Source organism: Hyla sarda, chromosome 6 (genome assembly GCF_029499605.1).
Source record: "Hyla sarda isolate aHylSar1 chromosome 6, aHylSar1.hap1, whole genome shotgun sequence".
Taxonomy (NCBI): Eukaryota; Metazoa; Chordata; class Amphibia; order Anura; family Hylidae; genus Hyla; species Hyla sarda.
Genome location: NC_079194.1, coordinates 140,388,452 through 140,413,102, shown reverse-complemented (window position 1 = coordinate 140,413,102; position 24,651 = coordinate 140,388,452). Strand labels below are relative to the sequence as shown.

The 24,651-nt window shown below is 40.9% G+C and overlaps 1 protein-coding gene across 3 annotated transcripts in view; it reads right to left on the bottom strand.

Moving 5' to 3' along the window:
* Nucleotides 1–3,431: 3,431 nt before the first annotated feature.
* Nucleotides 3,432–24,651, bottom strand: part of BSN (bassoon presynaptic cytomatrix protein) — a 277,532-nt gene continuing 256,312 nt past the window's right edge. For all 3 annotated transcript variants that reach the window (XM_056525257.1, XM_056525259.1, XM_056525260.1), the window contains 3 exons: nucleotides 17,916–17,968; nucleotides 15,186–15,256; nucleotides 3,432–6,088 (listed from right to left, as the gene is read on the bottom strand). In XM_056525257.1, coding sequence (XP_056381232.1) covers nucleotides 17,928–17,968 — 41 coding nt within the window. In that variant the 3' untranslated portion in view covers nucleotides 3,432–6,088; nucleotides 15,186–15,256; nucleotides 17,916–17,927. The remainder of the gene's footprint in view (nucleotides 6,089–15,185; nucleotides 15,257–17,915; nucleotides 17,969–24,651) is intronic.

Genomic DNA, 24,651 nt, shown 5'->3' with positions numbered 1-24,651 from the left:
GCTGTGCCTGGATCTGGGAATAACATTTTTGTTATGGTATGTAGCACTAGCTATCCAAAATCTTCAGTTTAAATTTCTGAATTCATCTTTTAATCTTAGGGATTGTGAAGGCCTAGTGTCTACTCATGCTGCTGCCAACTCCTGGCTGTGCCATTATGCCACTATATGGTCTCCTCATGCTGCCAACACCTCCATGCTTTCATTCAACCACTATATGGTCTCCTCATGCTGTGAACACCTCCACACTGTGTCATTCAGCCACTATGTGGTCTCCTCATGCTGCCAACACCTCCACGCTGTGTCATTCAGGCACTACATGGTCTCCTCATGCTGCCAAAACCTCCACGCTGTGTCATTCAGCCACTATATGGTCTCCTCACACTGATGCCACATCCAGGCTCTGTCATTGTGGCAGTGATTCTAAAAGCGATGCCTGCTATCTGCATGTTATTCTGAATAACAGTATTATTTCACTACCACAGCACACTCCATATGCGTGTTAGAACACAGCAAAGTGTTCTATACCCCTATTGAGGCTCTCTATAGGCCAGAAATAGCCATTTTAAATATAGTTTCACCGCGAATAAATTCAGATCGAAACAAATTTTTTCGGAAGATTCGGCGAATCGGCCGAATCGAATTTTTGAAAAGTTCGCTCATCTCTAATAATGAGCCTCCCACCGCACAATCTAACAGGACCGGCAAACACTGGACAGTTGCTGCAACCTTTGCCCCAGGGGCAGGGATGATTGTAGCCATGCGGATGACAGTTGGCCTGCATCCCACCATTAGGCAGCTGGCGGTACTGTGCAGGATGCCGAGGCCACACCACCCCCAGCACCACGACCACTCACCCCTTGCCGCTCCTGGACCCCAGCACCGCTGCAGGCAAAGCCAGTCCTCATCATATACCTGCCCTTATCTTGACTTCAGAGGGCGACACAGCATCCTACCATGAGGCAGTCAGCAAAGGTGCCAGGGATGCTTTGCTTGCACCCCTCAAGCTAGGTTCACAATCAACGAGGCTCCTACACCTTGAACGGCCGTCCTGAAGATTTTGCGGGAGATTTGAACGTCAGACACAGACACCGGAAGCAGTAACCTTGCGTGTTGCCGAAAACCCGACATGCCCTGACCCGTATATATTCTCTTACGCCCCTCCCACAAACACAGCCTTCATGGGCTTATACTTCTGCTATTTATTTATTATTGCCATCTTTTGCATCAGTTTTACCTATATTATATGTATTGTATTTTTGCAATTAATCATCCATGTTAAACTGTCAACTATATTTATATTTTATATACACATCCCTTTATCATATATTATTTATCACTATAATTATATTTATTATATATATATACTGGCTGCCATACCCCCTTTTATTCCATACAGTTATATTAGAGCCTTTCATTCCCATCTCTATATTTATTTATTATTTATTTATACAGGTATATTGAGCCTTTCATCCCCATTTTACATATGATGATGTCATACCATTATTTGACATATATATAATCATGATCACTTTTGCTTACCAAACATTTTCTATATATATTTTTATATTTATCTCTCTATTTATGAATTTATCACTAATCATGCTTATACTAACTCTATGGCCAGCATTTATCATTGTAGGTATAAGTGAAGCATTTTTGTACACCTTTTTTTTTGTGTGCTGGTAATATGTAGGAACACCAAATGTATTAAATGGTCACAGAGCATTGTAGTTAGTTCCTCCTGTGTGCCTCCACTTAGTAGTATAGTCACCCTTTGTGCCCCCCTAAACTGTAATTAGTCCCTCTATGTGACCCCACTTACAAAATAAGTCAATGTAATTATATAGGGCAATTACCTTAAGTGCATTTAATGATATAGGGCAATTACCTTTTTAAAATTTGAAAAACTATGGGCACCTTGGTTGGACTCACCAGTCCTAAGAGCCTTCCATTCTTAAGACCTGGGATGTGTAGATAAGAATTGGGCAATATTTAGTGCTATATAATAAATATATACATATACAGTATATATGTGTATATATATATATATATATATATCTATATATATATATATATATAAAAGGGAATATGCAAAGCAGCTCATTACACCACCTTCTCAGGTAGCGTTCCCTGGTATCAGCTTGTCTCCTGTTACGGAATATAAAAAGCTGATCGGGATTCATGCCAAGCCAGACTACTCCCCAAAAGGGAAGTTTCTACCTATCTGCAGACAACTGTTTCATGGTGTTTGCCACTCATCAGTACAGAGCAGGGTGATCTGGCTTGGCTGAGGTGAGAGGCCTTAGACCAACTAAAGGGGATAAGTATTTACCTCAGGGAGGCCACCACTTCTGGTGTGATGGAGCTTCAAAAGGCCAATTGGCCCTTTAGTTGGTCTAAGGCCTCTCACCTCAGCCATGCCAGATCTCCCTGCTCTGTACTGACGAGTGGCAAACACCATTAAACAGCTTTCTGCAGATGGGTAGAAACTTCACTTTTTGGGGACTAGTCTGGCTTGGCATAAATAACGATCAGCTTTTTATATTCCGTAACAGGAGACAAGCTGATACCACGGAACGCTACCTGAGAAGGTGGTGTAATGAGCTGCTTTGCATATTCCCTTATCCAGAATGCATGTGGAGTGCTAATTGGCCTTTTGAAGATCCGTCACACCAGAAGTGGTAGCCTCTCCCTGAGGTAAATACTTATCCCCTTTAGTTATACATAGGCACAGCACTGTAATGTGCAAAAAAGTTAAATGCTTCAAGCTTGAAAATGGTTCCAGTAAGGGACTGAAACGTTGTTGTGACATGAGCCAATAAATTCACATTTTACTTTTTGCACATTGGATTGCTGCGCCTATGTTTTTCTATTTGGATGGACTGTGATTGGTTTTGGGGTGCTGGATGCACCTTGCACATAGACTGGATGAGTAGTGCTGCATTAATTGATTTTGTTGGAAATTCTGCATGAATTCCGCATAGATACGGAATTCTGTCTAAACATAGCCTAAGGGTCTGGCTGCAGCACTGAGCTAATTAATGTGAAATGTAAATGTGGGAATGTTGCGGCCCAAGTGTTGCTGCTGCCTGACTATTGCAGAGACCCAGCACAGGTGGATTTCACTTTCAGTATCATGCATGGCCAGTTTTTGAAAACTGTGTCAACAGTGATGGGGATTACTTACAGTGAACACAACGTCTTGTGTTCCTCTTCAAATAATTTACTGCTTGAGTTATGAGTGCATGGTGGACTTTCCAGTACAGCCTCTTATTTCAGAACAGAAAAGAAGCCCACTTTCTTTGATGTTCTACAAGTTTGCCCCTCAAGGTGCCTTTAAGTGTCACCTATCTATAGGGCTGATCATCCCTAGAGGTAGGTTTGTATCCCTACTCCTGACAAAAATAATAATAATACCTCAAGACAGAATATTCATATCAAGTTCATTTTATTCTGCTGTGACAGAAATATCTTGTAAGGGGTCAACCGATTACTGAGTACGACACAGGATGTGACACAGCGAATACTATGGGGCACAGCCAGACAGGGAGAAACATCATTCATATACAGGTCAGGTCATTGCACTTTGCACCACTGTAAACTTCATCATTTTATACTTTTAAATAGAATTTCATATTTTATATATATAACTTTCCCATTATCTTTCTCATCTTTCTCTTACCACCCTCCCCCCAACAACTCCCCCCCCCCCCAAAAAAAAATAAAAAATAATAATTAACTAAAATAAATAAAATAATAAATTAATAAATAAATAAAGCAAAAGTGAGAGTAACTTCAGAGGGTTATTACTTCCTGGGAGACATGAACGGGTCTGGAGACAGGACCTTCCTAGGTGTCCCTTGGAGGCCACTGTCGGCCATGATGTTGCGTCTTCTTTGTCATCAGGAATATAATATCAGCTCTTTTTATACACAAATAAAATTGTGAGCATGGGCGATGGACTTGAGGGCGTGGCCTCACTGCAGTAGCTGCTCATATTCTTGGATTTTTTTTGTCTTTTTCTAGTAATTTTTTTATATAGCTTTCTAACACAGGAACATTCATTTACATACTGTACAGATATATATTTATCCAGTGTGGTTGGAGCCTGCAGAAACAACGGTGACAGCAGAATGCTCCCACCACTATGCCAACTGATCATTACTAAGCTTCTGCACTCTCCCCACTTATCACCTATGCTCCTTAGTACACAGGACAAACCCCAGAGACCATGATTATGTATGAGGTGGTTGGGTGACACCAAGATTTCTATGTGTCGTTGTCCAAGTTCTTACTAATGCCATGTGATATTCTACATTCTTTGGTGGCCTCCACCTGTCATAGGCAGTTGGTGGAATGGATTCTTCCATGGAGATCAATCCTCTGGTTGATAGGATGTGAATGATGTCTCTGTGCTTTTTTTTACTATTACCAGCATGGTTCTGTATTCTCCGGGGTGATAATTCCTTGTCGCTGCACCATTCTCTTGCTAATACCAATATTACCAGGGCTTCCTATAGTGAATGCAGTGGCTGGGCTGTGACATGGTCTCCAGATATGTACAGTGTCGTTCTTAACTAACCAGTGTTGAACTTGCTTATTATTTACATCCTGCGACTGTCCAGCCGACACGCACTTTGGACATTTTATTTATTAGTCTTTGTTCTTTGATCACCGTTTATCACAAGTGCGCACATTGGCAGATTGGGGGGGGGGGGATTCTAAACTAGAGACATGAGGGGAGATACTTGGGGCAAAGTCCATCCTAGCAAGAATCTGCAATCATTATAAATGAGATGAAACCGTGCACAGTACAGAGTAGCGAGCCATGCATCAGGGCAAGACACAAATTGTACAGGCTATATGGCTACTAGCCTTTGGCAAAATCCTTATTGGAGTCAAACATGCCACTAACATCATACACACATATAAACATATCAACCCAGGGTCACAGATTCAAATAAACCCATATACATAATAACATTGAAATTCTGATAAATATGGACACAGCATTGACTCCCCCCCCCCCCCCCCCAAAAGACCTGTTGCATAGACAATTAGACATGATCATTGAATGAATGGAAGCGCCAATGGATAGACCAGTGTCAGCTCTGAGCATGCTCAACAGGACAGGGATCGCTTCACGGCAAGCGGACATAGGAGCAACGTTACAATACTGTAGCAGTTCGGGATGGGGATGAATTGTTCCGTAAGGGCGCATGCGGCAGAGGGAAAGACGCTCAGTGACTGTGAAGACCGTCTCTCTGAGCATGCCCACTGGAGATGGCTTAGGACTTGAAGTGCACAGTTTTATTCGTCTTTAGAAGAGAGAGACAGGAGGACACGCTCCCGCCATCTTGTGCTCTTTATCTGCTCTCTATTGCTTATAGAGGAACCCAATGTGCGAAACGGATCACAAAACAATAATAATGAAGCACAATTAATAGACAAAAAAGCAAAATAAAATTGAGGTATATGACAAAACCAAACTGAAATGTTAAGGCTGCTGAAACCAACACAGAAGAAACGCAACAGATTTGGAAACCGCCATTGGAACGGCTCATTGATGGCTTACTAATCAGGGACAGATATGCCTGGCCACCATATATTCTTCTAGGAGGCGGCTTATCAGCACACTGTCTCTTAGTCCTATGGCCTCATGCTTCAATAGGTGAACAGTGAACGGTCCTCACGTCTCCTCTTGGATTTGGTATTTAATGGTCCCCTCCCCTGACAGAGTGGGAGCACAGGATACCACGCCTCAGAGATGGAATGATGTTAGAATGTGGAGCTTGTCACTCCAAGCCCTATAATCAATGCTCCTCAGTGGAGATCTCAAGAAGATAAATGAAGAAATAATATATGCAGAATCCTGGACTCTGAGTCTAAGATCTAGAGAATAGAGGGCGCCTGCCCTGGCTGAAAAGTACTGTACAATGGCACTGGGCGTCTCCTATCTCTGCTCTATGGAGATTCTTCTGTCTTGTCATTTAACAATGTAATCGACCAAGACTTTTCAGTAAAGTTTCCATTGACACATGGTCAGTTCTTTTAACACCTTAGCAGCATTTACATCCCCTGCAAAAGACTTAAAGAAAAAGACTGGTTAATTGTGTGCATGACGGCAAAATAACCCACACTGAATTTCATTACATAAAAACACTGAGCAATGAACAGTCCTCGATTACTTCTAAGGTTGTGACAATCAATGCTTCTTCACGTGGTGTGAACCTAAAGATCCGGGACTCTGAAGCTAAGGAGCGACTTTTTTTTTTAAGACCACATCATGAACCACAAGTTGCGTCGTGCAATAACAGGACACTGATCATAGGATGAGCACTACACTGGATGATGGGGCATACAGTACACTGGATCATGAGACATACAGGACTCTTAATCACAAGATACATTATAGACAACACTGGATAACTGAACAGTGGATCACAAATATAAAACACATTGGAGCACAGAATACACAGGGCAATGGGTACCAGGACAATGATACAGAGCACTGAATCATTAGATATATAGGACAATGAATTACAGGATATACAGGACACTGGATCACAGGAAACACAGGGCAATGGGTACCAGGACATACAGAGCACTGAATCATTAGAGATATAGGACAATGAATTACATGATATACAGGGCACTGGATCATGAGATAAATATGACAATGAATCACAGGATATACAGGACACTGCAACACAGGACATACAGGCAGGACACTGGATCATGAGATATAGGACAATGAATTACATGATATACAGGGCACTGGATCATGAGATAAATATGACAATGAATCACAGGATATACAGGACACTGCAACACAGGACATACAGGCAGGACACTGGATCATGAGATATAGGACAATGAATCACAGGATATACAGGACGTTAGGCACCCCGACATTCAGGCCACTAAATTATGGATGTACAGACCACTGGATCATGGGACATACGGTACAATAAATCATGGGATATACAGGACTTTCGTTACTGTCATGGAGGGCCATAGTTTATATAAATATGGCGCAGCTCTCTACACTACAGTGGTCCCTCAAGTTACAATATTAATTGGTTCCAGGATGACCATTGTATGTTGAGACCATAAAATTGTAAACCTGGAAATTGGTTCTGAAGCCACCAAAATGTCATCCAAAAATAGGAAAAAGTGAGGCTTAAATAAAAATAAGTAGATAACTAATATAGATAGAAAGAGTAATCGTAAAGGGAACCTTTAAAATATTGCTTTTAATTTATCCTTTAAAAAATGTACAAAAAACAAAGAACAAAATAATGAATGAAAGATTTTTGGAAAAATTTTTTCTGAAAAGTTATTATTTTCTTGACCGCCACCAGTGTATATAATTTACTGTTGTTCAAACAATGTTCATAATTCCGTAATAATTCTGAGAGTTCAAACAATGTTCATAAGTTCCTGTGTGTTAAAGGTCTATTGATCAATCTCAGTATCGGTGCCTATTCACATAGGTAGCCGCTGTGCCTGCGTTATTCTCCTTTTCTTATTTCGATATATAATAGGCGCATCCACATTGGAATACCAGTACAATACAACAACAATTCCGTAATATATTGCTCATAGTGCTGTATTAAATTACAATTAATCCCATATTGCTATATGCTTGTTCACATTCATGCCGGTTGCGGTATGTTGGTCGTACTCCACATGGGTGTGTTCATTAGTACACAGGGTTAGTCACCATCCCGGGCGTGTATCCAACACCCTATATGTGCGCTTGTTCACACTCCTGCTAATGGATCGTCAACCTGGGTATATGTGCGAATCCCTATGTATGTGCTTGTTCACACTGCTGCCGGTTGATTGCCCTTCTGGGCGTATGTCCAACACCTTATGTAGGTGCTCATTCACACTCCTACTGGTTGTGATATTTGAATAATTTTCAGATTGAGGTTCTTAAATAGATCGTTATTATCACCGGCTAAGGCGTATATCCTCCACTGTATAACACTCTCCGATTGGGATTAATTTAATTCACATATGGACATATACGGTCCTAGTTATTCGTCCTCGTATTTGTTTTATTTTTGTAGTTCAAATATCCAATCTGCGTTATTAGGTTTTAGCTTTCTGTTCACATCGGTGTATTCATGTCTCAGCCTTTTTTAACCCTCTCCATAAGACATTCGCAGTCACCACAGCACCTCATTCATACAGTGTTATCTGTTAATTCCTATTATACTGAGGTGTATACATTCACTGCACTGTGGAGCTCTATATAGTGAATATTCAGGGTGTAATTCATACACCTCGATTCTTCACTATTACTTGTAGTGAGTATATTACTATGTATGTGAGCCCATCAATCATCACAATACTCATAAATCACCACATGCATATTTCACACAATTTGTAGCCTTTTTGTTACTCATGCACAAAATAGATTCAGGTATGATTGGACGATTGCATATAAACCTCTGAGTACGTAAAGACTCTATTCACATTGTATTGCGGTCACACATATTGTTCAGCATATATGTAGCCAATTGCAGATGTGAGGATATTATCCAGTTTAATAATTTGTAGAATTCAAACGTTACTAGTCATTGATTGTAGTTGTATTTAGTATGCACAGTCTATAATGTGATTGTCAGCAACTTATGACCTTTATCATATTGATATATTTAAATATGCACTTATTTCTTTTTGTTATCCATTTGCATATTTGATATATTTTGTACAAGTGTTCCGTAATTATTATTCACTTAGTATCATATTTCCTTTCCCACAGGAATCCATTTACACTTTGCATGCATGCATTGCCTTATATCTTGTTTAAGAGAGGTCAATAGAAAAAAGTGCAAATGGAAAGAAAAACCTGGTGTAGATCAAGGATGCAGTTCACATTGTCTAGGTTCGACGCGTTTCTTTTGCCAGGTCTTCAGGAACCATATTAGGCCATTTTCTTTCATCAGAAGTATAGAGCCATGTTGTTTGATGTCCGACACTGATGGCGGTCAGCACCAAATGCCGCCATTGTATCTTCTTTAAATAGGACGTCATTCCCACTCCACCCTCCTTCCTTTCTGGTTCTACCTATCACTGCTTGCTACGTCAGTTACCTGGCGTGTCTATGTGCAGAGAAGGTGATTGGGACCAGGTGTATGGGGGAGTGTATTCTGGTCAGGGTTAGGGTATTACTACACGTTCTAACCATTCTGTCAGTTTCTGTTTAGATGGATTTATTGAGGCTGCAATGATATATTAATACAGAGATTCGCATTGTTACCGAGAGGCTGCAAATTCATTGACCGATCCAATATATAACTATGAAAAATTATATATTTAATATTTACTTTATTTTGTTGGTCTTTCTTAACTTGTAAGTAGTATATTAGGGACGTTAGGGGAGGGATTATTTATTTCTCATTTAAATGAAGCTTGAAAATGCTATGAATTCATTCAATCCCTTGGGTCTGACTGAATCCATAAGAAATGTCCATTTAGCTTCTACCTGCAGGAGAATTTTATCCCAGTTCCCCCCTCTAGCTGGGGGCTTAACCACTTCCAGCACCTGTACCTTAAGTTCTCTAGGGTCACCGTCGTGGCTACATGAGAAGTGATTTCCCACTGGGGTGTCTCTTCGATGCCTTATATCAGCCAGATGTTCCTGTACCCTATTTTTCAATGTTCTAAATGTTTTACCTACATAGTTGACCGGGCACGGACAACTCAACACATAGACCACCCCTTTCGTGTTGCAATTTGCCCAATGCTTCAGGGGAAATAACTTTTGATTAGTAGCACTCACACAGTGATTACCCCTTTTGATATGTGGACATACAATGCATCCACTACATGGATAGGTACCTTTTGCTCCCGTTTTTAGCCAGGTCTCCTGGTTTGTTTCTGGTTCCAAATTGCTTCTAATGAGTCTATCTTTTAAACTTCTACCTCTTCGATATGTTATAGAGGGATCTTCTGGTAGCACTGTCGCCAGTGTCTTATCTGCCCTCAGGATCTCCCAATATTTTTGGAAAATTTCTTTTACCTCCCTCGATTTAACATCATAGTTACCTATTATTCTGAGAATCTCCTCTCCCTCCTGTTTAGGTTTTGGAATCAATAGTTCTGTCCTAGGGCTATTAAGGGCCCTATGATAGGCTTTTTTCAGGACTTTATTGGGGTATCCCCTTTCCCTCAATCGTTGTCTTAACTCCATAGCTTTGGTTTGAAATTCCGAAAGACTTGAGCAATTGCGCTTTACCCGTAGGTATTGTCCTGTCGGTATACCCTTCCTCAGGGGGAGAGGGTGATGACTCTCCCACCGGAGAAGGGTATTAGTGGCTGTCTCTTTCCTATGAAGCGTGGTCTCAATATTATTATTAGTTGTCAATTTTATTTTAATGTCCAAAAATTCAATTTCATATTGACTAATCGTGTGGGTAAATCTAAGATTAAATGCGTTTTTGTTCAGACTTTGCACAAACTCTTCAAATTTGCTTTTGGATGACGTCCAAATTAGCAGGATATCATCTATAAATCGTATCCATAAACTGATATGTTGTGTCCATTCAATCATTTCGTCTCCGAATACGGTTTGGTCCTCCCACCAGCCTAAATATAGATTAGCGTAACTGGGGGCGCAGGGGCTCCCCATAGCTGTTCCACGCTGCTGGTGGAAGGACCTCCCCTCGAAGACAAAATAGTTTTTAGTAAGGACAAATGATAGCAATTGGATGACAAAATCATTATGTGGAGTGTATTGAAGTCCCCTAGTTTTTAGGAAGGACTCAGTGGCTTTAAGCCCCAAGTCATGTGGGATGCTCGAGTATAGCGCCTCTACGTCCAAAGTCTTTGGACGTAGAGGCGCTATACTCGAGCATCCCACATGACTTGGGGCTTAAAGCCACTGAGTCCTTCCTAAAAACTAGGGGACTTCAATACACTCCACATAATGATTTTGTCATCCAATTGCTATCATTTGTCCTTACTAAAAACTATTTTGTCTTCGAGGGGAGGTCCTTCCACCAGCAGCGTGGAACAGCTATGGGGAGCCCCTGCGCCCCCAGTTACGCTAATCTATATTTAGGCTGGTGGGAGGACCAAACCGTATTCGGAGACGAAATGATTGAATGGACACAACATATCAGTTTATGGATACGATTTATAGATGATATCCTGCTAATTTGGACGTCATCCAAAAGCAAATTTGAAGAGTTTGTGCAAAGTCTGAACAAAAACGCATTTAATCTTAGATTTACCCACACGATTAGTCAATATGAAATTGAATTTTTGGACATTAAAATAAAATTGACAACTAATAATAATATTGAGACCACGCTTCATAGGAAAGAGACAGCCACTAATACCCTTCTCCGGTGGGAGAGTCATCACCCTCTCCCCCTGAGGAAGGGTATACCGACAGGACAATACCTACGGGTAAAGCGCAATTGCTCAAGTCTTTCGGAATTTCAAACCAAAGCTATGGAGTTAAGACAACGATTGAGGGAAAGGGGATACCCCAATAAAGTCCTGAAAAAAGCCTATCATAGGGCCCTTAATAGCCCTAGGACAGAACTATTGATTCCAAAACCTAAACAGGAGGGAGAGGAGATTCTCAGAATAATAGGTAACTATGATGTTAAATCGAGGGAGGTAAAAGAAATTTTCCAAAAATATTGGGAGATCCTGAGGGCAGATAAGACACTGGCGACAGTGCTACCAGAAGATCCCTCTATAACATATCGAAGAGGTAGAAGTTTAAAAGATAGACTCATTAGAAGCAATTTGGAACCAGAAACAAACCAGGAGACCTGGCTAAAAACGGGAGCAAAAGGTACCTATCCATGTAGTGGATGCATTGTATGTCCACATATCAAAAGGGGTAATCACTGTGTGAGTGCTACTAATCAAAAGTTATTTCCCCTGAAGCATTGGGCAAATTGCAACACGAAAGGGGTGGTCTATGTGTTGAGTTGTCCGTGCCCGGTCAACTATGTAGGTAAAACATTTAGAACATTGAAAAATAGGGTACAGGAACATCTGGCTGATATAAGGCATCGAAGAGACACCCCAGTGGGAAATCACTTCTCATGTAGCCACGACGGTGACCCAAGAGAACTTAAGGTACAGGTGCTGGAAGTGGTTAAGCCCCCAGCTAGAGGGGGGAACTGGGATAAAATTCTCCTGCAGGTAGAAGCTAAATGGACATTTCTTATGGATTCAGTCAGACCCAAGGGATTGAATGAATTCATAGCATTTTCAAGCTTCATTTAAATGAGAAATAAATAATCCCTCCCCTAACGTCCCTAATATACTACTTACAAGTTAAGAAAGACCAACAAAATAAAGTAAATATTAAATATATAATTTTTCATAGTTATATATTGGATCGGTCAATGAATTTGCAGCCTCTCGGTAACAATGCGAATCTCTGTATTAATATATCATTGCAGCCTCAATAAATCCATCTAAACAGAAACTGACAGAATGGTTAGAACGTGTAGTAATACCCTAACCCTGACCAGAATACACTCCCCCATACACCTGGTCCCAATCACCTTCTCTGCACATAGACACGCCAGGTAACTGACGTAGCAAGCAGTGATAGGTAGAACCAGAAAGGAAGGAGGGTGGAGTGGGAATGACGTCCTATTTAAAGAAGATACAATGGCGGCATTTGGTGCTGACCGCCATCAGTGTCGGACATCAAACAACATGGCTCTATACTTCTGATGAAAGAAAATGGCCTAATATGGTTCCTGAAGACCTGGCAAAAGAAACGCGTCGAACCTAGACAATGTGAACTGCATCCTTGATCTACACCAGGTTTTTCTTTCCATTTGCACTTTTTTCTATTGACCTCTCTTAAACAAGATATAAGGCAATGCATGCATGCAAAGTGTAAATGGATTCCTGTGGGAAAGGAAATATGATACTAAGTGAATAATAATTACGGAACACTTGTACAAAATATATCAAATATGCAAATGGATAACAAAAAGAAATAAGTGCATATTTAAATATATCAATATGATAAAGGTCATAAGTTGCTGACAATCACATTATAGACTGTGCATACTAAATACAACTACAATCAATGACTAGTAACGTTTGAATTCTACAAATTATTAAACTGGATAATATCCTCACATCTGCAATTGGCTACATATATGCTGAACAATATGTGTGACCGCAATACAATGTGAACAGAGTCTTTACGTACTCAGAGGTTTATATGCAATCGTCCAATCATACCTGAATCTATTTTGTGCATGAGTAACAAAAAGGCTACAAATTGTGTGAAATATGCATGTGGTGATTTATGAGTATTGTGATGATTGATGGGCTCACATACATAGTAATATACTCACTACAAGTAATAGTGAAGAATCGAGGTGTATGAATTACACCCTGAATATTCACTATATAGAGCTCCACAGTGCAGTGAATGTATACACCTCAGTATAATAGGAATTAACAGATAACACTGTATGAATGAGGTGCTGTGGTGACTGCGAATGTCTTATGGAGAGGGTTAAAAAAGGCTGAGACATGAATACACCAATGTGAACAGAAAGCTAAAACCTAATAACGCAGATTGGATATTTGAACTACAAAAATAAAACAAATACGAGGACGAATAACTAGGACCGTATATGTCCATATGTGAATTAAATTAATCCCAATCGGAGAGTGTTATACAGTGGAGGATATACGCCTTAGCCGGTGATAATAACGATCTATTTAAGAACCTCAATCTGAAAATTATTCAAATATCACAACCAGTAGGAGTGTGAATGAGCACCTACATAAGGTGTTGGACATACGCCCAGAAGGGCAATCAACCGGCAGCAGTGTGAACAAGCACATACATAGGGATTCGCACATATACCCAGGTTGACGATCCATTAGCAGGAGTGTGAACAAGCGCACATATAGGGTGTTGGATACACGCCCGGGATGGTGACTAACCCTGTGTACTAATGAACACACCCATGTGGAGTACGACCAACATACCGCAACCGGCATGAATGTGAACAAGCATATAGCAATATGGGATTAATTGTAATTTAATACAGCACTATGAGCAATATATTACGGAATTGTTGTTGTATTGTACTGGTATTCCAATGTGGATGCGCCTATTATATATCGAAATAAGAAAAGGAGAATAACGCAGGCACAGCGGCTACCTATGTGAATAGGCACCGATACTGAGATTGATCAATAGACCTTTAACACACAGGAACTTATGAACATTGTTTGAACTCTCAGAATTATTACGGAATTATGAACATTGTTTGAACAACAGTAAATTATATACACTGGTGGCGGTCAAGAAAATAATAACTTTTCAGAAAAAATTTTTCCAAAAATCTTTCATTCATTATTTTGTTCTTTGTTTTTTGTACATTTTTTAAAGGATAAATTAAAAGCAATATTTTAAAGGTTCCCTTTACGATTACTCTTTCTAATTAAATTTGGGAGACCTAACCTACGCAGTGGTCAGTACCACAAAAATCTTTTTTGTAACTAATATAGATAAAGCAAGTCCTTACATATAAAAGTAAGAAAGAGCTGCCGGGAGCTGTAAATCACTGTCTATGTAGAGGACAGGAGCTTCTTCAGGGTCCTGTACAGTACACATAGTGTCCTAAAAAAATAAAATGGAGCCGCCCTTACTTGGTGTCCAAAGGAGCAGCTAACTGTGGCAGAAGAGTAGTACAGAACATGTAATACCTCCCTGTACTGTAGGGAGGCGCTACCAGACAGGAATTCAGTGCATAAACTTCAGTAATACAGGGGTTTTACCAGTGAATGCCCATTCTAATTGGTCAGTTCTTCCAGCCATTGACATGTTTCACAGATCTGGACTGTCTGTAACATTGTATGTTGAGCCTGATTTCAAGTTACAATGGTCCAGAAAGGACCAATTGTATGTTGAAACTATTGTATGTTGAGGCCATTGTAAGTTGAGGGATCACTGTATGGGATAAGTTATGATTCCCTGCACCATCCCAGAATTTCACGTTTTTTTGCACAAGCCCTATTTTGCGCAAAAAGTGATGCACAAATTCCTACTTTGTGCAAAAACTGAGCTTGCACAAAATGTTTTCTGGGGCTAAACAACATTACAAGACAAAGGCTGACTAAAATCTGCATCATAGGAACATGTCTCATATGGAGGTACTCACTTTTATACCCAGAGTCCAGCGCGGTAGGATATTTATATTTGGTTTCTTCATATTTTCCTTTAGATCTTCACCTTGCGAAGGAATAGGAAAAACAAGGTCACACTGGAGGCCACAGTGCAGCAAGGTAATTAAATAAATACATTTGGTTCATATACATGCTGCATGGCTCATACGGTCCATGGTCCATGGCTCATACAAATGGTGTTTATATCATACACAGTCAATAACACTTACACATAGTACAAAGCTCATACACAACATGTATGGTTCATATACTTTGGGGGGAAGTGATTAGGGTTCCCCGTTTAGCGCACAGTCTCACTGGATTTATGTAGAGGCGGACGCTTCTACATAAATACTGCAAACCACGCACCCACACTAAAAACCTCTGCTAGCTCTGAGTTAGCAGAGATTTCGGCAGCAGTCTATGCTGTTCTGACAGTATAAGCTACTGTAAATCCAGTGAGCAGGAGCGGGCATGCCCCTGTTGCCCATTAGCATGCCTCCTTTTCATTACAACATGCCCCTTGTGCATGTGGTGGTGAAAACAGCAAAACGTCTGCAGCTAGTGCAGAAATTGTGCGTCTTTTTGCCATTTTGGCCCCTCAAAATAAAGTGCACATTAAAACTACCCCCACATAGTTCACAGCTTATATACATAGTTCAATGCTCATACAAAGTCATACGAGGTGTGTATTAAATACCAAGACTAATATTATAAAATCATTTTTATCATAAATTATTACATTTTAATTTACTGTATCTCTCCTCAACATACTCCCGTAGCCATGCTATAAATCCATGCTATATATAATATTTAGATCACTATCTTAGGAGCTTGGGCATTTTCTTTGCCTCTGTACATGATGCAGATAACTGTAATTTCTACATTTCAAATACGTCTATCTAGGTTTACTGTAACCCCTTGCTGGGCTAAGTGCTCTGCACCGCCCAAGCAATGAAAGAGTTAATTGGGCATCAGAATCAAAAGCTTTTTATATGTTGGACATCTTTGCAAAACATTAACCTTTCTAATATACTGCGTAGCATCACTACTTACCTCCATAGATGCTGCCACTTTTATGGAAAACTGCCAGTAATCCCAAACAAGCTTAAAAGCAGGGGGGAAAAAAACGCCAATCCTAAAAACCTAAAGTGGGTTATGTGTTTTATATTTCCCGACTGACTCCTTGCCAACATCTTACTGCTGTGTTTTAGCAATGAAAAAATGCTGTGCAGCAGTTGTGGCGTTTCTGTCCCCAAAAAAACTAATGGAAACCTTGCCTATTAGCTGTACCTCGTGCACAGCCCACATACACATGAACTCTCATTTAGTAATGTGGATCTGACTGGTTTTGTTTGGGTTGTCTGACAGAATTTGCAAACCTGTAGGCGGGGGGCAGGGGATTTACCAAGACTAACTTCTAACTCAAGCAGGGGAGTTTGCTGGATTTATGAAGTCCAGAGCAATTACAGAACTGGACTGGGAGAATGGGGGGGGGGGGGGGGGGGGCGGACCCATTGGGCCGAGAAAGGTATGCTGATGGATACCGTGGCGGACAGCAGTGGTTCCCAATAATTTTAGTGGCTGTAATGGAGACATCAGGTAAGGGACGCCGTCAATGGGGTACAGCCAGTACCCCAGTAAGGGGCACCTCCCTGCAGCAGCCTCAAAACAGGAGCAGAAGACCGCTGTTTAAACAGCAGTCTCCTCCTTCTGTATGTACAGTACGCAAATAACCAGGCCTTAGCACAGGATCGGTGGAAAGGTGAGTTGGAGTCTGAATCTATCTGGGGGTATTACCAAGTGGGGGGGACTACCTAGTGAACAATTACAAGGGGGAATTTCCCACCACCTACTGGATGCATCACCTACTACCTACATACTGGAAGCATTATCTATTACCTACCTACTGTGGGCATCATTTACCTGGGAGCATTATCGGGGTCATAACCTATCTACATACTGGGGCATTACTGACCTACTGGGGGCTTCAACCTTATAGGGGGGATTCTCTACCTACCTACTGGGGGCATTGCCCCACTCAATCCCCCTACTCTATTCTCCAAATACACTTACTTACTCCCTCATACTATGCAGGGCAAAAAGGGGGGATTTATTTGGGGCAATGAGAGTAGGGACCAGGGGGGGGGGGAATACGCTGTAAAAGTGTGCAGCCCAATATGTTTGTTGTCTGGCAGATTCTGTGGTGACGAGTCATGGTTGAAAGAAGACTTCATGACGATCTGAGCTTTCTGCTGGTATACAGGACAGCCTAAATATTTCCACTCCTTATAGAGCATCTCTGTAATTATAGGTCAAATCACTTTCTGCTCATGGTAATACTTCTCTTAAAAATGATTTAAATAAGAACATGCATCTAAAATGCATGTAATGTGAATTGACTCCAACCCACTTATGAGTCCAGTCAGTTCACCTGGGTATTCTCTAGCACTAGTAGATTAATTAGATTATTTATTTGTGGTTGTGGGTTGTACATCTATATTTAAATTAATGTAATGTAGACATGCACAGTGCACTTTGTACAGTTTGGTGAGACTATTAGGTAATGTACACTTGATCTCAATGTGTAGTTCCTGCTTTTATATGTGATTTATATGTATTTTATTTTATGTAATTCAATAAAGATTAAAGTATTTTTTTCATTATGTTTGGTGTGCTTGCTATTGGTGTTTATGATGTGTCATCAAAGTAAGATAGAGACTCACCTCTGATCGTGCTCACCAAAATGAGGAAAACTTTTTGCCGAAAGCAGACACAGCTGAAAAAAGAACATAAAATTAGGCAGAGTACTAAAGACTATAATATGTGTATTGCAGTTAGACAAAGCTCAAAGGCACAAAATGTGCAAGTGCAGGTATCTTCTGTTTATTCGGTTGAAACATAAGTGTACCTGTCATTTGCAAAGACTTTTTAATAAAATGTAGATAATGCCATTATATGTATCACTGTAGGCATATAGATGAGAGACAGGACGGCTCTACTGCGCACAAAAATCATATGAGAAACTCCGGTCACTGCTGGGAGTAGTAGTACAGGTTGCAGGGGGAGTGCACAATATTAAAGCAAACAAAGTCCATCATGAGAACAATTAGAAGAAAATTTGTAGAAAATGTATATCGGCACTCAGCTGACCACTGGTAGATCAGGGAAAAAATAAACACTACAGCCAAAGCTGAGCGGGTGATGGCAGCTACAAGCTTGACTGCCCGCTTCCTCTGGCCTAACCTGACATCATATTCAGGTGACCCTGATGGCTTGAATGATGGCTTGCGTCATCGCTCTGCTCCCTTAGTAGATGGAGCAGAGCTGTGACGTGTGCCGTCAATCAAGGTGAGGGGGCGGGATCTGGAGCTAGTAAGTGTAAGTCCCAGGGGACTACTTGCAGGGCGGCCGGGGGGGACTTTATAACTTCATATCTTCACCATCCTTGGGGGCACAAACGTCCCCTGGGGATGGTGAGGATAACGTTTTTAGCATATATAACCCATTGTCGAGCGGTATATATGCTAAAAGGGAGTTCTAAGGGAGGTAAGTAAAGTAATAGACAGACCCCTATTTCTAATATTCAAGGACTCTATAGTGAAAGGGATGGTTGCTCAGGACTGGCGCATAGCAAATGTGGTGCCAATATTTAAAAAGGGGTCAAAAAGTTACCCCAGGAATTACAGGCCTGTTAGTTGTAGTTGTAACAACCTTTGTCGTATGTAAATAGTTTGAGGGTTTTCTAAGAGATGCTATTTTGGAGTATATTGATAAAAATAAATGTATGACTCCACATAAGCATGGTTTTATGAGGGATCAGTCCTGTCAAACTAACCTGATCAGCTTTTATGAGGAGGTGAGCTCCAGACTGGACCAGAGGCAATCGCTGGATGTCGTATATCTGGATTTTCCCAAAGCATTTGATACAGTGCCACATAAAAGATTGGTACATAAAATTAAAAGGATTGGGCTGGGAGAAAATATATGCAAGTGGGTAAGTACCTGGCTCAGTGATAGGAAACAGAGGGTGGTTATTAATGGTACTTATTCTGATTGGGTGACTGTTACTTTTGGGGTACCATAGGGGTTTTGGGTACTATTCTATTTAATATATTTATTAACCCCTTCATGACCCAGCAAATTTTGATTTCTGGCTCATGTTTTTTTCCTCCTTACATTCTAAGACTCATAACTTTTTTGTTTTTCGACTGACAAAGTTGTATTAGGGCTTATTTCCTGTGTGACAAGTTAGAATTTCCAATGATTCACTTTTTTTTTATCATACAATGTATTACAAAGCCAGAAAAAATTGTATGCAGGGCAAAATTGAAAAAATATGGGATTGCACAATTTTGTAGGGCAATAATTTCGGAGTTCAAAATACGGTTAAATCTGACATTCCATATTTATTCTATGGGTCAGTACGATTCCAATGATACCAAACTTGATTACTTTTTGCTTTGTTTTATTGTTAAAAAAAAATTAAAATATTTAAATATTTAAAAAAAAATGTTCATTACCATGTTCTCACCCCTGTAACTTTTCTATTTTTCCACCAACAGAGCTGTTTTAGGGTTTTCTTTTTGCGCTATAAGCTGTAGTTTTTAACAGTAGCAGTATTTTTTATGACTTTTCATTAAATTTTTTGAGGGGATTTAATGTAACCAAAAATCAGCCCCCCCTAGGGGCCTATCATAAGCTATCATCAGATGCTTACATAGATCAATGTAATGCTATTGCATTACATTGATCTATGAAATCTGTGCTCAATTGCTAAGGGCTAAGCAATCTCAGAGCCAGGGAAGATGCCAAGGAGCGGGTAAGACCTCGGGCTTCCATAGCAACCCATAGCCCCCCCCCCACCTTGATTACATTGCGGGAGGGGGGGGTCTGGGGGCTATGGGACCACTAGATATCAGGGAATAGTGGCATTTAGTGTTTAAATGCAGTGATCTGTATAGATCACGGTATTTAACCAATTAAATGACGGACCTCGGCGCGACATACATGTATGTCATGGGTCGGGAAGGGGTTAATGACCTTGTCGAGGGATTGTATAGTAAAGTAGCAATCTTTGCAGATGATACTAAACTCTGCAAAGTGGTTAACACAATAGAGGACAGTGCACTGTTACAAATGGATCTAGATAGGTTAGAGGTTTGGGCTGGGAAGTGGCAGATGAGGTTCAACACTGGTAAATGTAACGTTATGCACACGAGGAGGAAAATTCCAGGCTGGGATTATGTATTAAATGGGAGAACACTTGGGATGACTGACATCGAAAAGGGCTTAGGAGTCTTAGTTAACAGTAAATTTAGTTGTAGCAACCAGTGTTGGGCAGCTGCTGCCAAGGCAAATAAAATCATGGGGTGCATCAATAAGGGCATAGATGCCCATGACAAGGAAATTATTCTACCGATGTACAAATCACTAGGCAGACCACACATAGAATACTGTGTACAGTACTGGGCATCAGTGTACAAGAAAGATATAGTGGAGCTGGTAAGAAGTAATAAGGGGAATGGGAGCACTACAGTACCCAGAAAGATTATCAGAATTAGAGTTATTTAGTTTAGAAAAAAGAAGGCTTAGGAGCGACCTAATAACTATGTATAAATATATCAGAGGACAGTACAGAGATCTCTCCCATGACCTATTTATACCCATAACTGTATCTATAACAATCTATACATTTAGAGGACAGAAGGTTTCTACACCAGAACAGACAGGGGTTCTTTACTGTGAGAGCAATGAGACTGTAGAATTCTCTGCTGGAGGAGGTGGTCATGGTGAACTCAGTAAGAGAGTTCAAAAGGGGCCTGGATGCATTTCTGGAGAGTAATATTATTATAGGTTATGGATAATAGATTTATAGGGACAAAATGTTGATCGAGGGATTTATTCTGATTTCCATATTTGGAGTCAGGAATTAATTTTTACCTCTAGTATGAGGGTTTTTTGCCTTCCTCTAAATCAACTCAGAAGGGACTCATAAGGGATATAGGTTGAACTTGATGGACTCTGGTCTTTTTGGACTCTGGTCTTTTTTTCATCCTTATAAACTATGTAACTTCTCTCTGGCAATTTGATAATTAATGCTTCCAGCCCTTCAGCACTGGGAGGGTATATAATGCCTCTTCAGGTGCTGCTCTGGGCTGTTTATTTCACCTATTACTCTGACCATGTTTCTTCATGCACCTTTGTCTGTCTGAGCACATTTGCTGAGTTTGACCATGGTTATTTGTCCTATGTTTTTGATATCTGGATTTTATCCTGCTTTGTTTAGTACCTTGTCGGGTTTTAGTACTCTTACATAGCATATTTTGTGTTCTTTATTTAGACCTGTGTTCAGATTGTATTCTGTTTTGTCTGAGTTTTGGTAATCTTAGTTTGTGTTCACATTATTCCTTTGTATCAGTCCTATTTGACCTTGTTGGATCCTGAATCTACTAGGATAGAATCCTATTCTAGGAGTATGTTTGAGTCTATGCCCATGTTTCTTGTATTTTTATATGTTTCCTCCTTGGCTGGTATCTGTTCCACACTGTTGAGTGTGCGCTAGCAAGGGGTCCATTTAGAGTTATTTTTGGTGTCCACTCCTTTTATGGAGTGGGGTGTCTTTTTGTCTGGTGTGAATAGTGCTCTTGCATATCCTGACCTGTTTATTGTTCTGACATTCAGTTAACTTGTTCACCCTCTGCAACTCCTGGTTTTGTCTGCTGAATATTTATCCTTATTTCTAGTCTTGTTCATATTATCATACCTGCCGTTAATCTTGATCCTGGTTCTTGAACTGTTTGTTAGTATACTATATCCTGTCTGGTATATCTGTTTGTAGCTTTGTAGTTTTCCTGTTTTGTTCCTGACTAGTTCCCCGACATGTACTGTTCCCCCGACTCCGACTGTTACGTTTGTTTTGTTTGACTTGATGCCCATGCATTTTAGCGCAGTATAGGCACTGTCTTTGTGGTTGTCGATCCGTCGCATAGGCTGAATGGGCAATAGGAAGGGTCAGCGGTTTTAGGGATAGTTAGGGCTCACTAACTCCCTGCCGCCCTCCTTCATGACAGAAACACAGTTAGTTTGTGTCGGTCATTGAGACCGAGGATCCCTACCGCATCCGTGCGCATTATCCCCTCTGCCTTGCGCTGTCTAAGGACTCGTTCTCTTGCCGTGCCTTCTGTGATGACTCTCTCTATTCCGCAAATGGTGAGTAGATCTCCATCGCTGTTATGACAGGTTTTCATGTGCTCAAAAAGTCTGGCAGATCCTATGCCAGTTATTATAGAGCACCTGTGCTCCCGAAAGCGAGAAAAGAGACATATTTTCATTGAGCCTAAATAATATCTTTCACAGGGGCAGAGAATAGCATACACCACCCAATCAGAGGGGCAGCATATGAATTCCTGTACATTAGTTTCCCTGCCTCCGAGTCTCAGCACCTTTTCGCAATTGAGAGCATTGAGAACATGTCCCACACTTGTAGTTCCCTTTTAGCTCATTTGTCAGAAGGATTTTTGGTACTAAAAGTAAATGACACAAAATCAAGTCTTTTCGTGGGATTTTTCATACTCTGTCCAGAGCACTTGTTAGGAGATCTTCAGGGTAGCCTCTTTGTAGAAATCTGTCAAATAGTCCCATTGCTTGTATTTCAAATTGTTCTCCAGTGCTGTTAATCTTTATTATCCGAAGCAATTGGCTGTAGGGAAATGAATCCCTCATATGCTGTGAATGCTAGCTAGTATAGTGAAGATATGAATTGGTGGCTGTTTCTTTGCAAAACCCAGTAGTAGTCAGGGTACTTCCTCTATTATGGATTTCCACATTCAAGAATTCTCGTTTTGGAGAATTTGCTAGTGAAAAAGATGTTCATTTGATTCTTTTGGTTTAGGTACGTCAAGAAGAAGTCAAATTGGTATTCTTCACCTTCCTCCAGGACATACCCTCCCACCTTAAAGGAGCATAATTGTGAAAAATGTTTTCATCCTATTGTGCCCGGGCTGCAAAAAACAAGCAAACATTGGTCATGTAAGGAGCCCGGGCAGCAGGGAGAAGGCAGGGCCCAGGCTCCTTACATGACACTGCGCTCAGCCTATCACCGGTCAAGGCGGGACATTGCTGTGGCTGGCAATATGCTGACTGCAGTGTAATGATCTGTGCACACAGTAGCAGGAAGGAGACCGGACCGGAGGACCGAAGAGCTAAAGCGGCGCAACGGGGGAATGGTGGAAGGTGAGTTAATGTGTTTTTTTTTTTATTGCAGCCCGGCACAATAGGATGAAAACATTTTTTCACAATAGTACTCCTTTAAGAACACTGACAGCTTTCTACAGTTACTGGATAACTTCCAGTGGGAAGAAACCTTAAGCCTGGCGACACTTAACATATAGAGTCTCTACACCCAGATCCTCCAAGATCCTGGGGTCCGGGTGATAGGAGAATTCCTACAGACAGCAGGTAAAAGCGAAGGCTATGTGAACTTCATTACTAAGGGCCTGGAAATGGTCCTAGACAACAACTGCTTAGTTTTCAATAACTAGTACTCTAAAAAAAAAACTAGCCCAGCGACGTGCACCTTCGCCAATTTATACCTCGCTGCTCTGGAACAAAAAATTTGATAAAATCAAACAAAACTATATGCAAAACATCTGAACTGCGCCTGAACCGCATGCCTAAGCTGGAGATACCTATAAAAGGCATTTCCAGGGATGCTCTAATGTTCCTTCATGTCTGAGAATAAGAAAACCTGTTCCTCCCCAAGCAAGTGGATCACAAATTTGACACCATGAGAACCCCAGAAACTGGCCTACTGTAACCCCTGAAGGTGAGGTAAACGTACATTCCCCCACAAGGGTGCCCTAGAAGATACCAGAGGCTGCGGGAATTCCCTTGACATCATGAACCATACTTTAGCTATAGTTTGAAGGAAGAGTGAGAGTGATAAAGTAAAGTGTGTTAGTAAAAGCTTCATAGGAATCATAATTGCTCCAGCCAAGGCTGTCGCCGAGTTGGACAGATCCAGATTGATCCACAACGCTACATAGACCAGGGAGGCAAGAAAATTGTTATAGATATCAGGGGCAGCTAAGCCGCCATGCTGCTTAGGAGCCTGGAGGAGAGCCCGACCAAGTCTTGGAGGTTTTCCCTGCCAGTAGAAGGATCCCAGAGCACCAAATAGTGTACTAAAATATTTCCTTGGGGGGGGGGGGGATCATGGGAGCTAAATGGAAAAGATAAATAAATTTAGGGAGATAAATCATTTTAAAAATATTGATCCTGCCAGCTAAAGAGAGAGGTAGTGAGGACCAGGCAGACAGCCGCACCACCGTGGAGCATAAAAGTGGCTCCAAGTTCAGGGAGAGAGAGTCTGTCAGGAATGCAGTCAACTCCACCCCTAAACATCTAAAACAGGAAACCAATTGCACCCCTGCTGGAAGAGAGGAGGGGAGGGGAACTCCA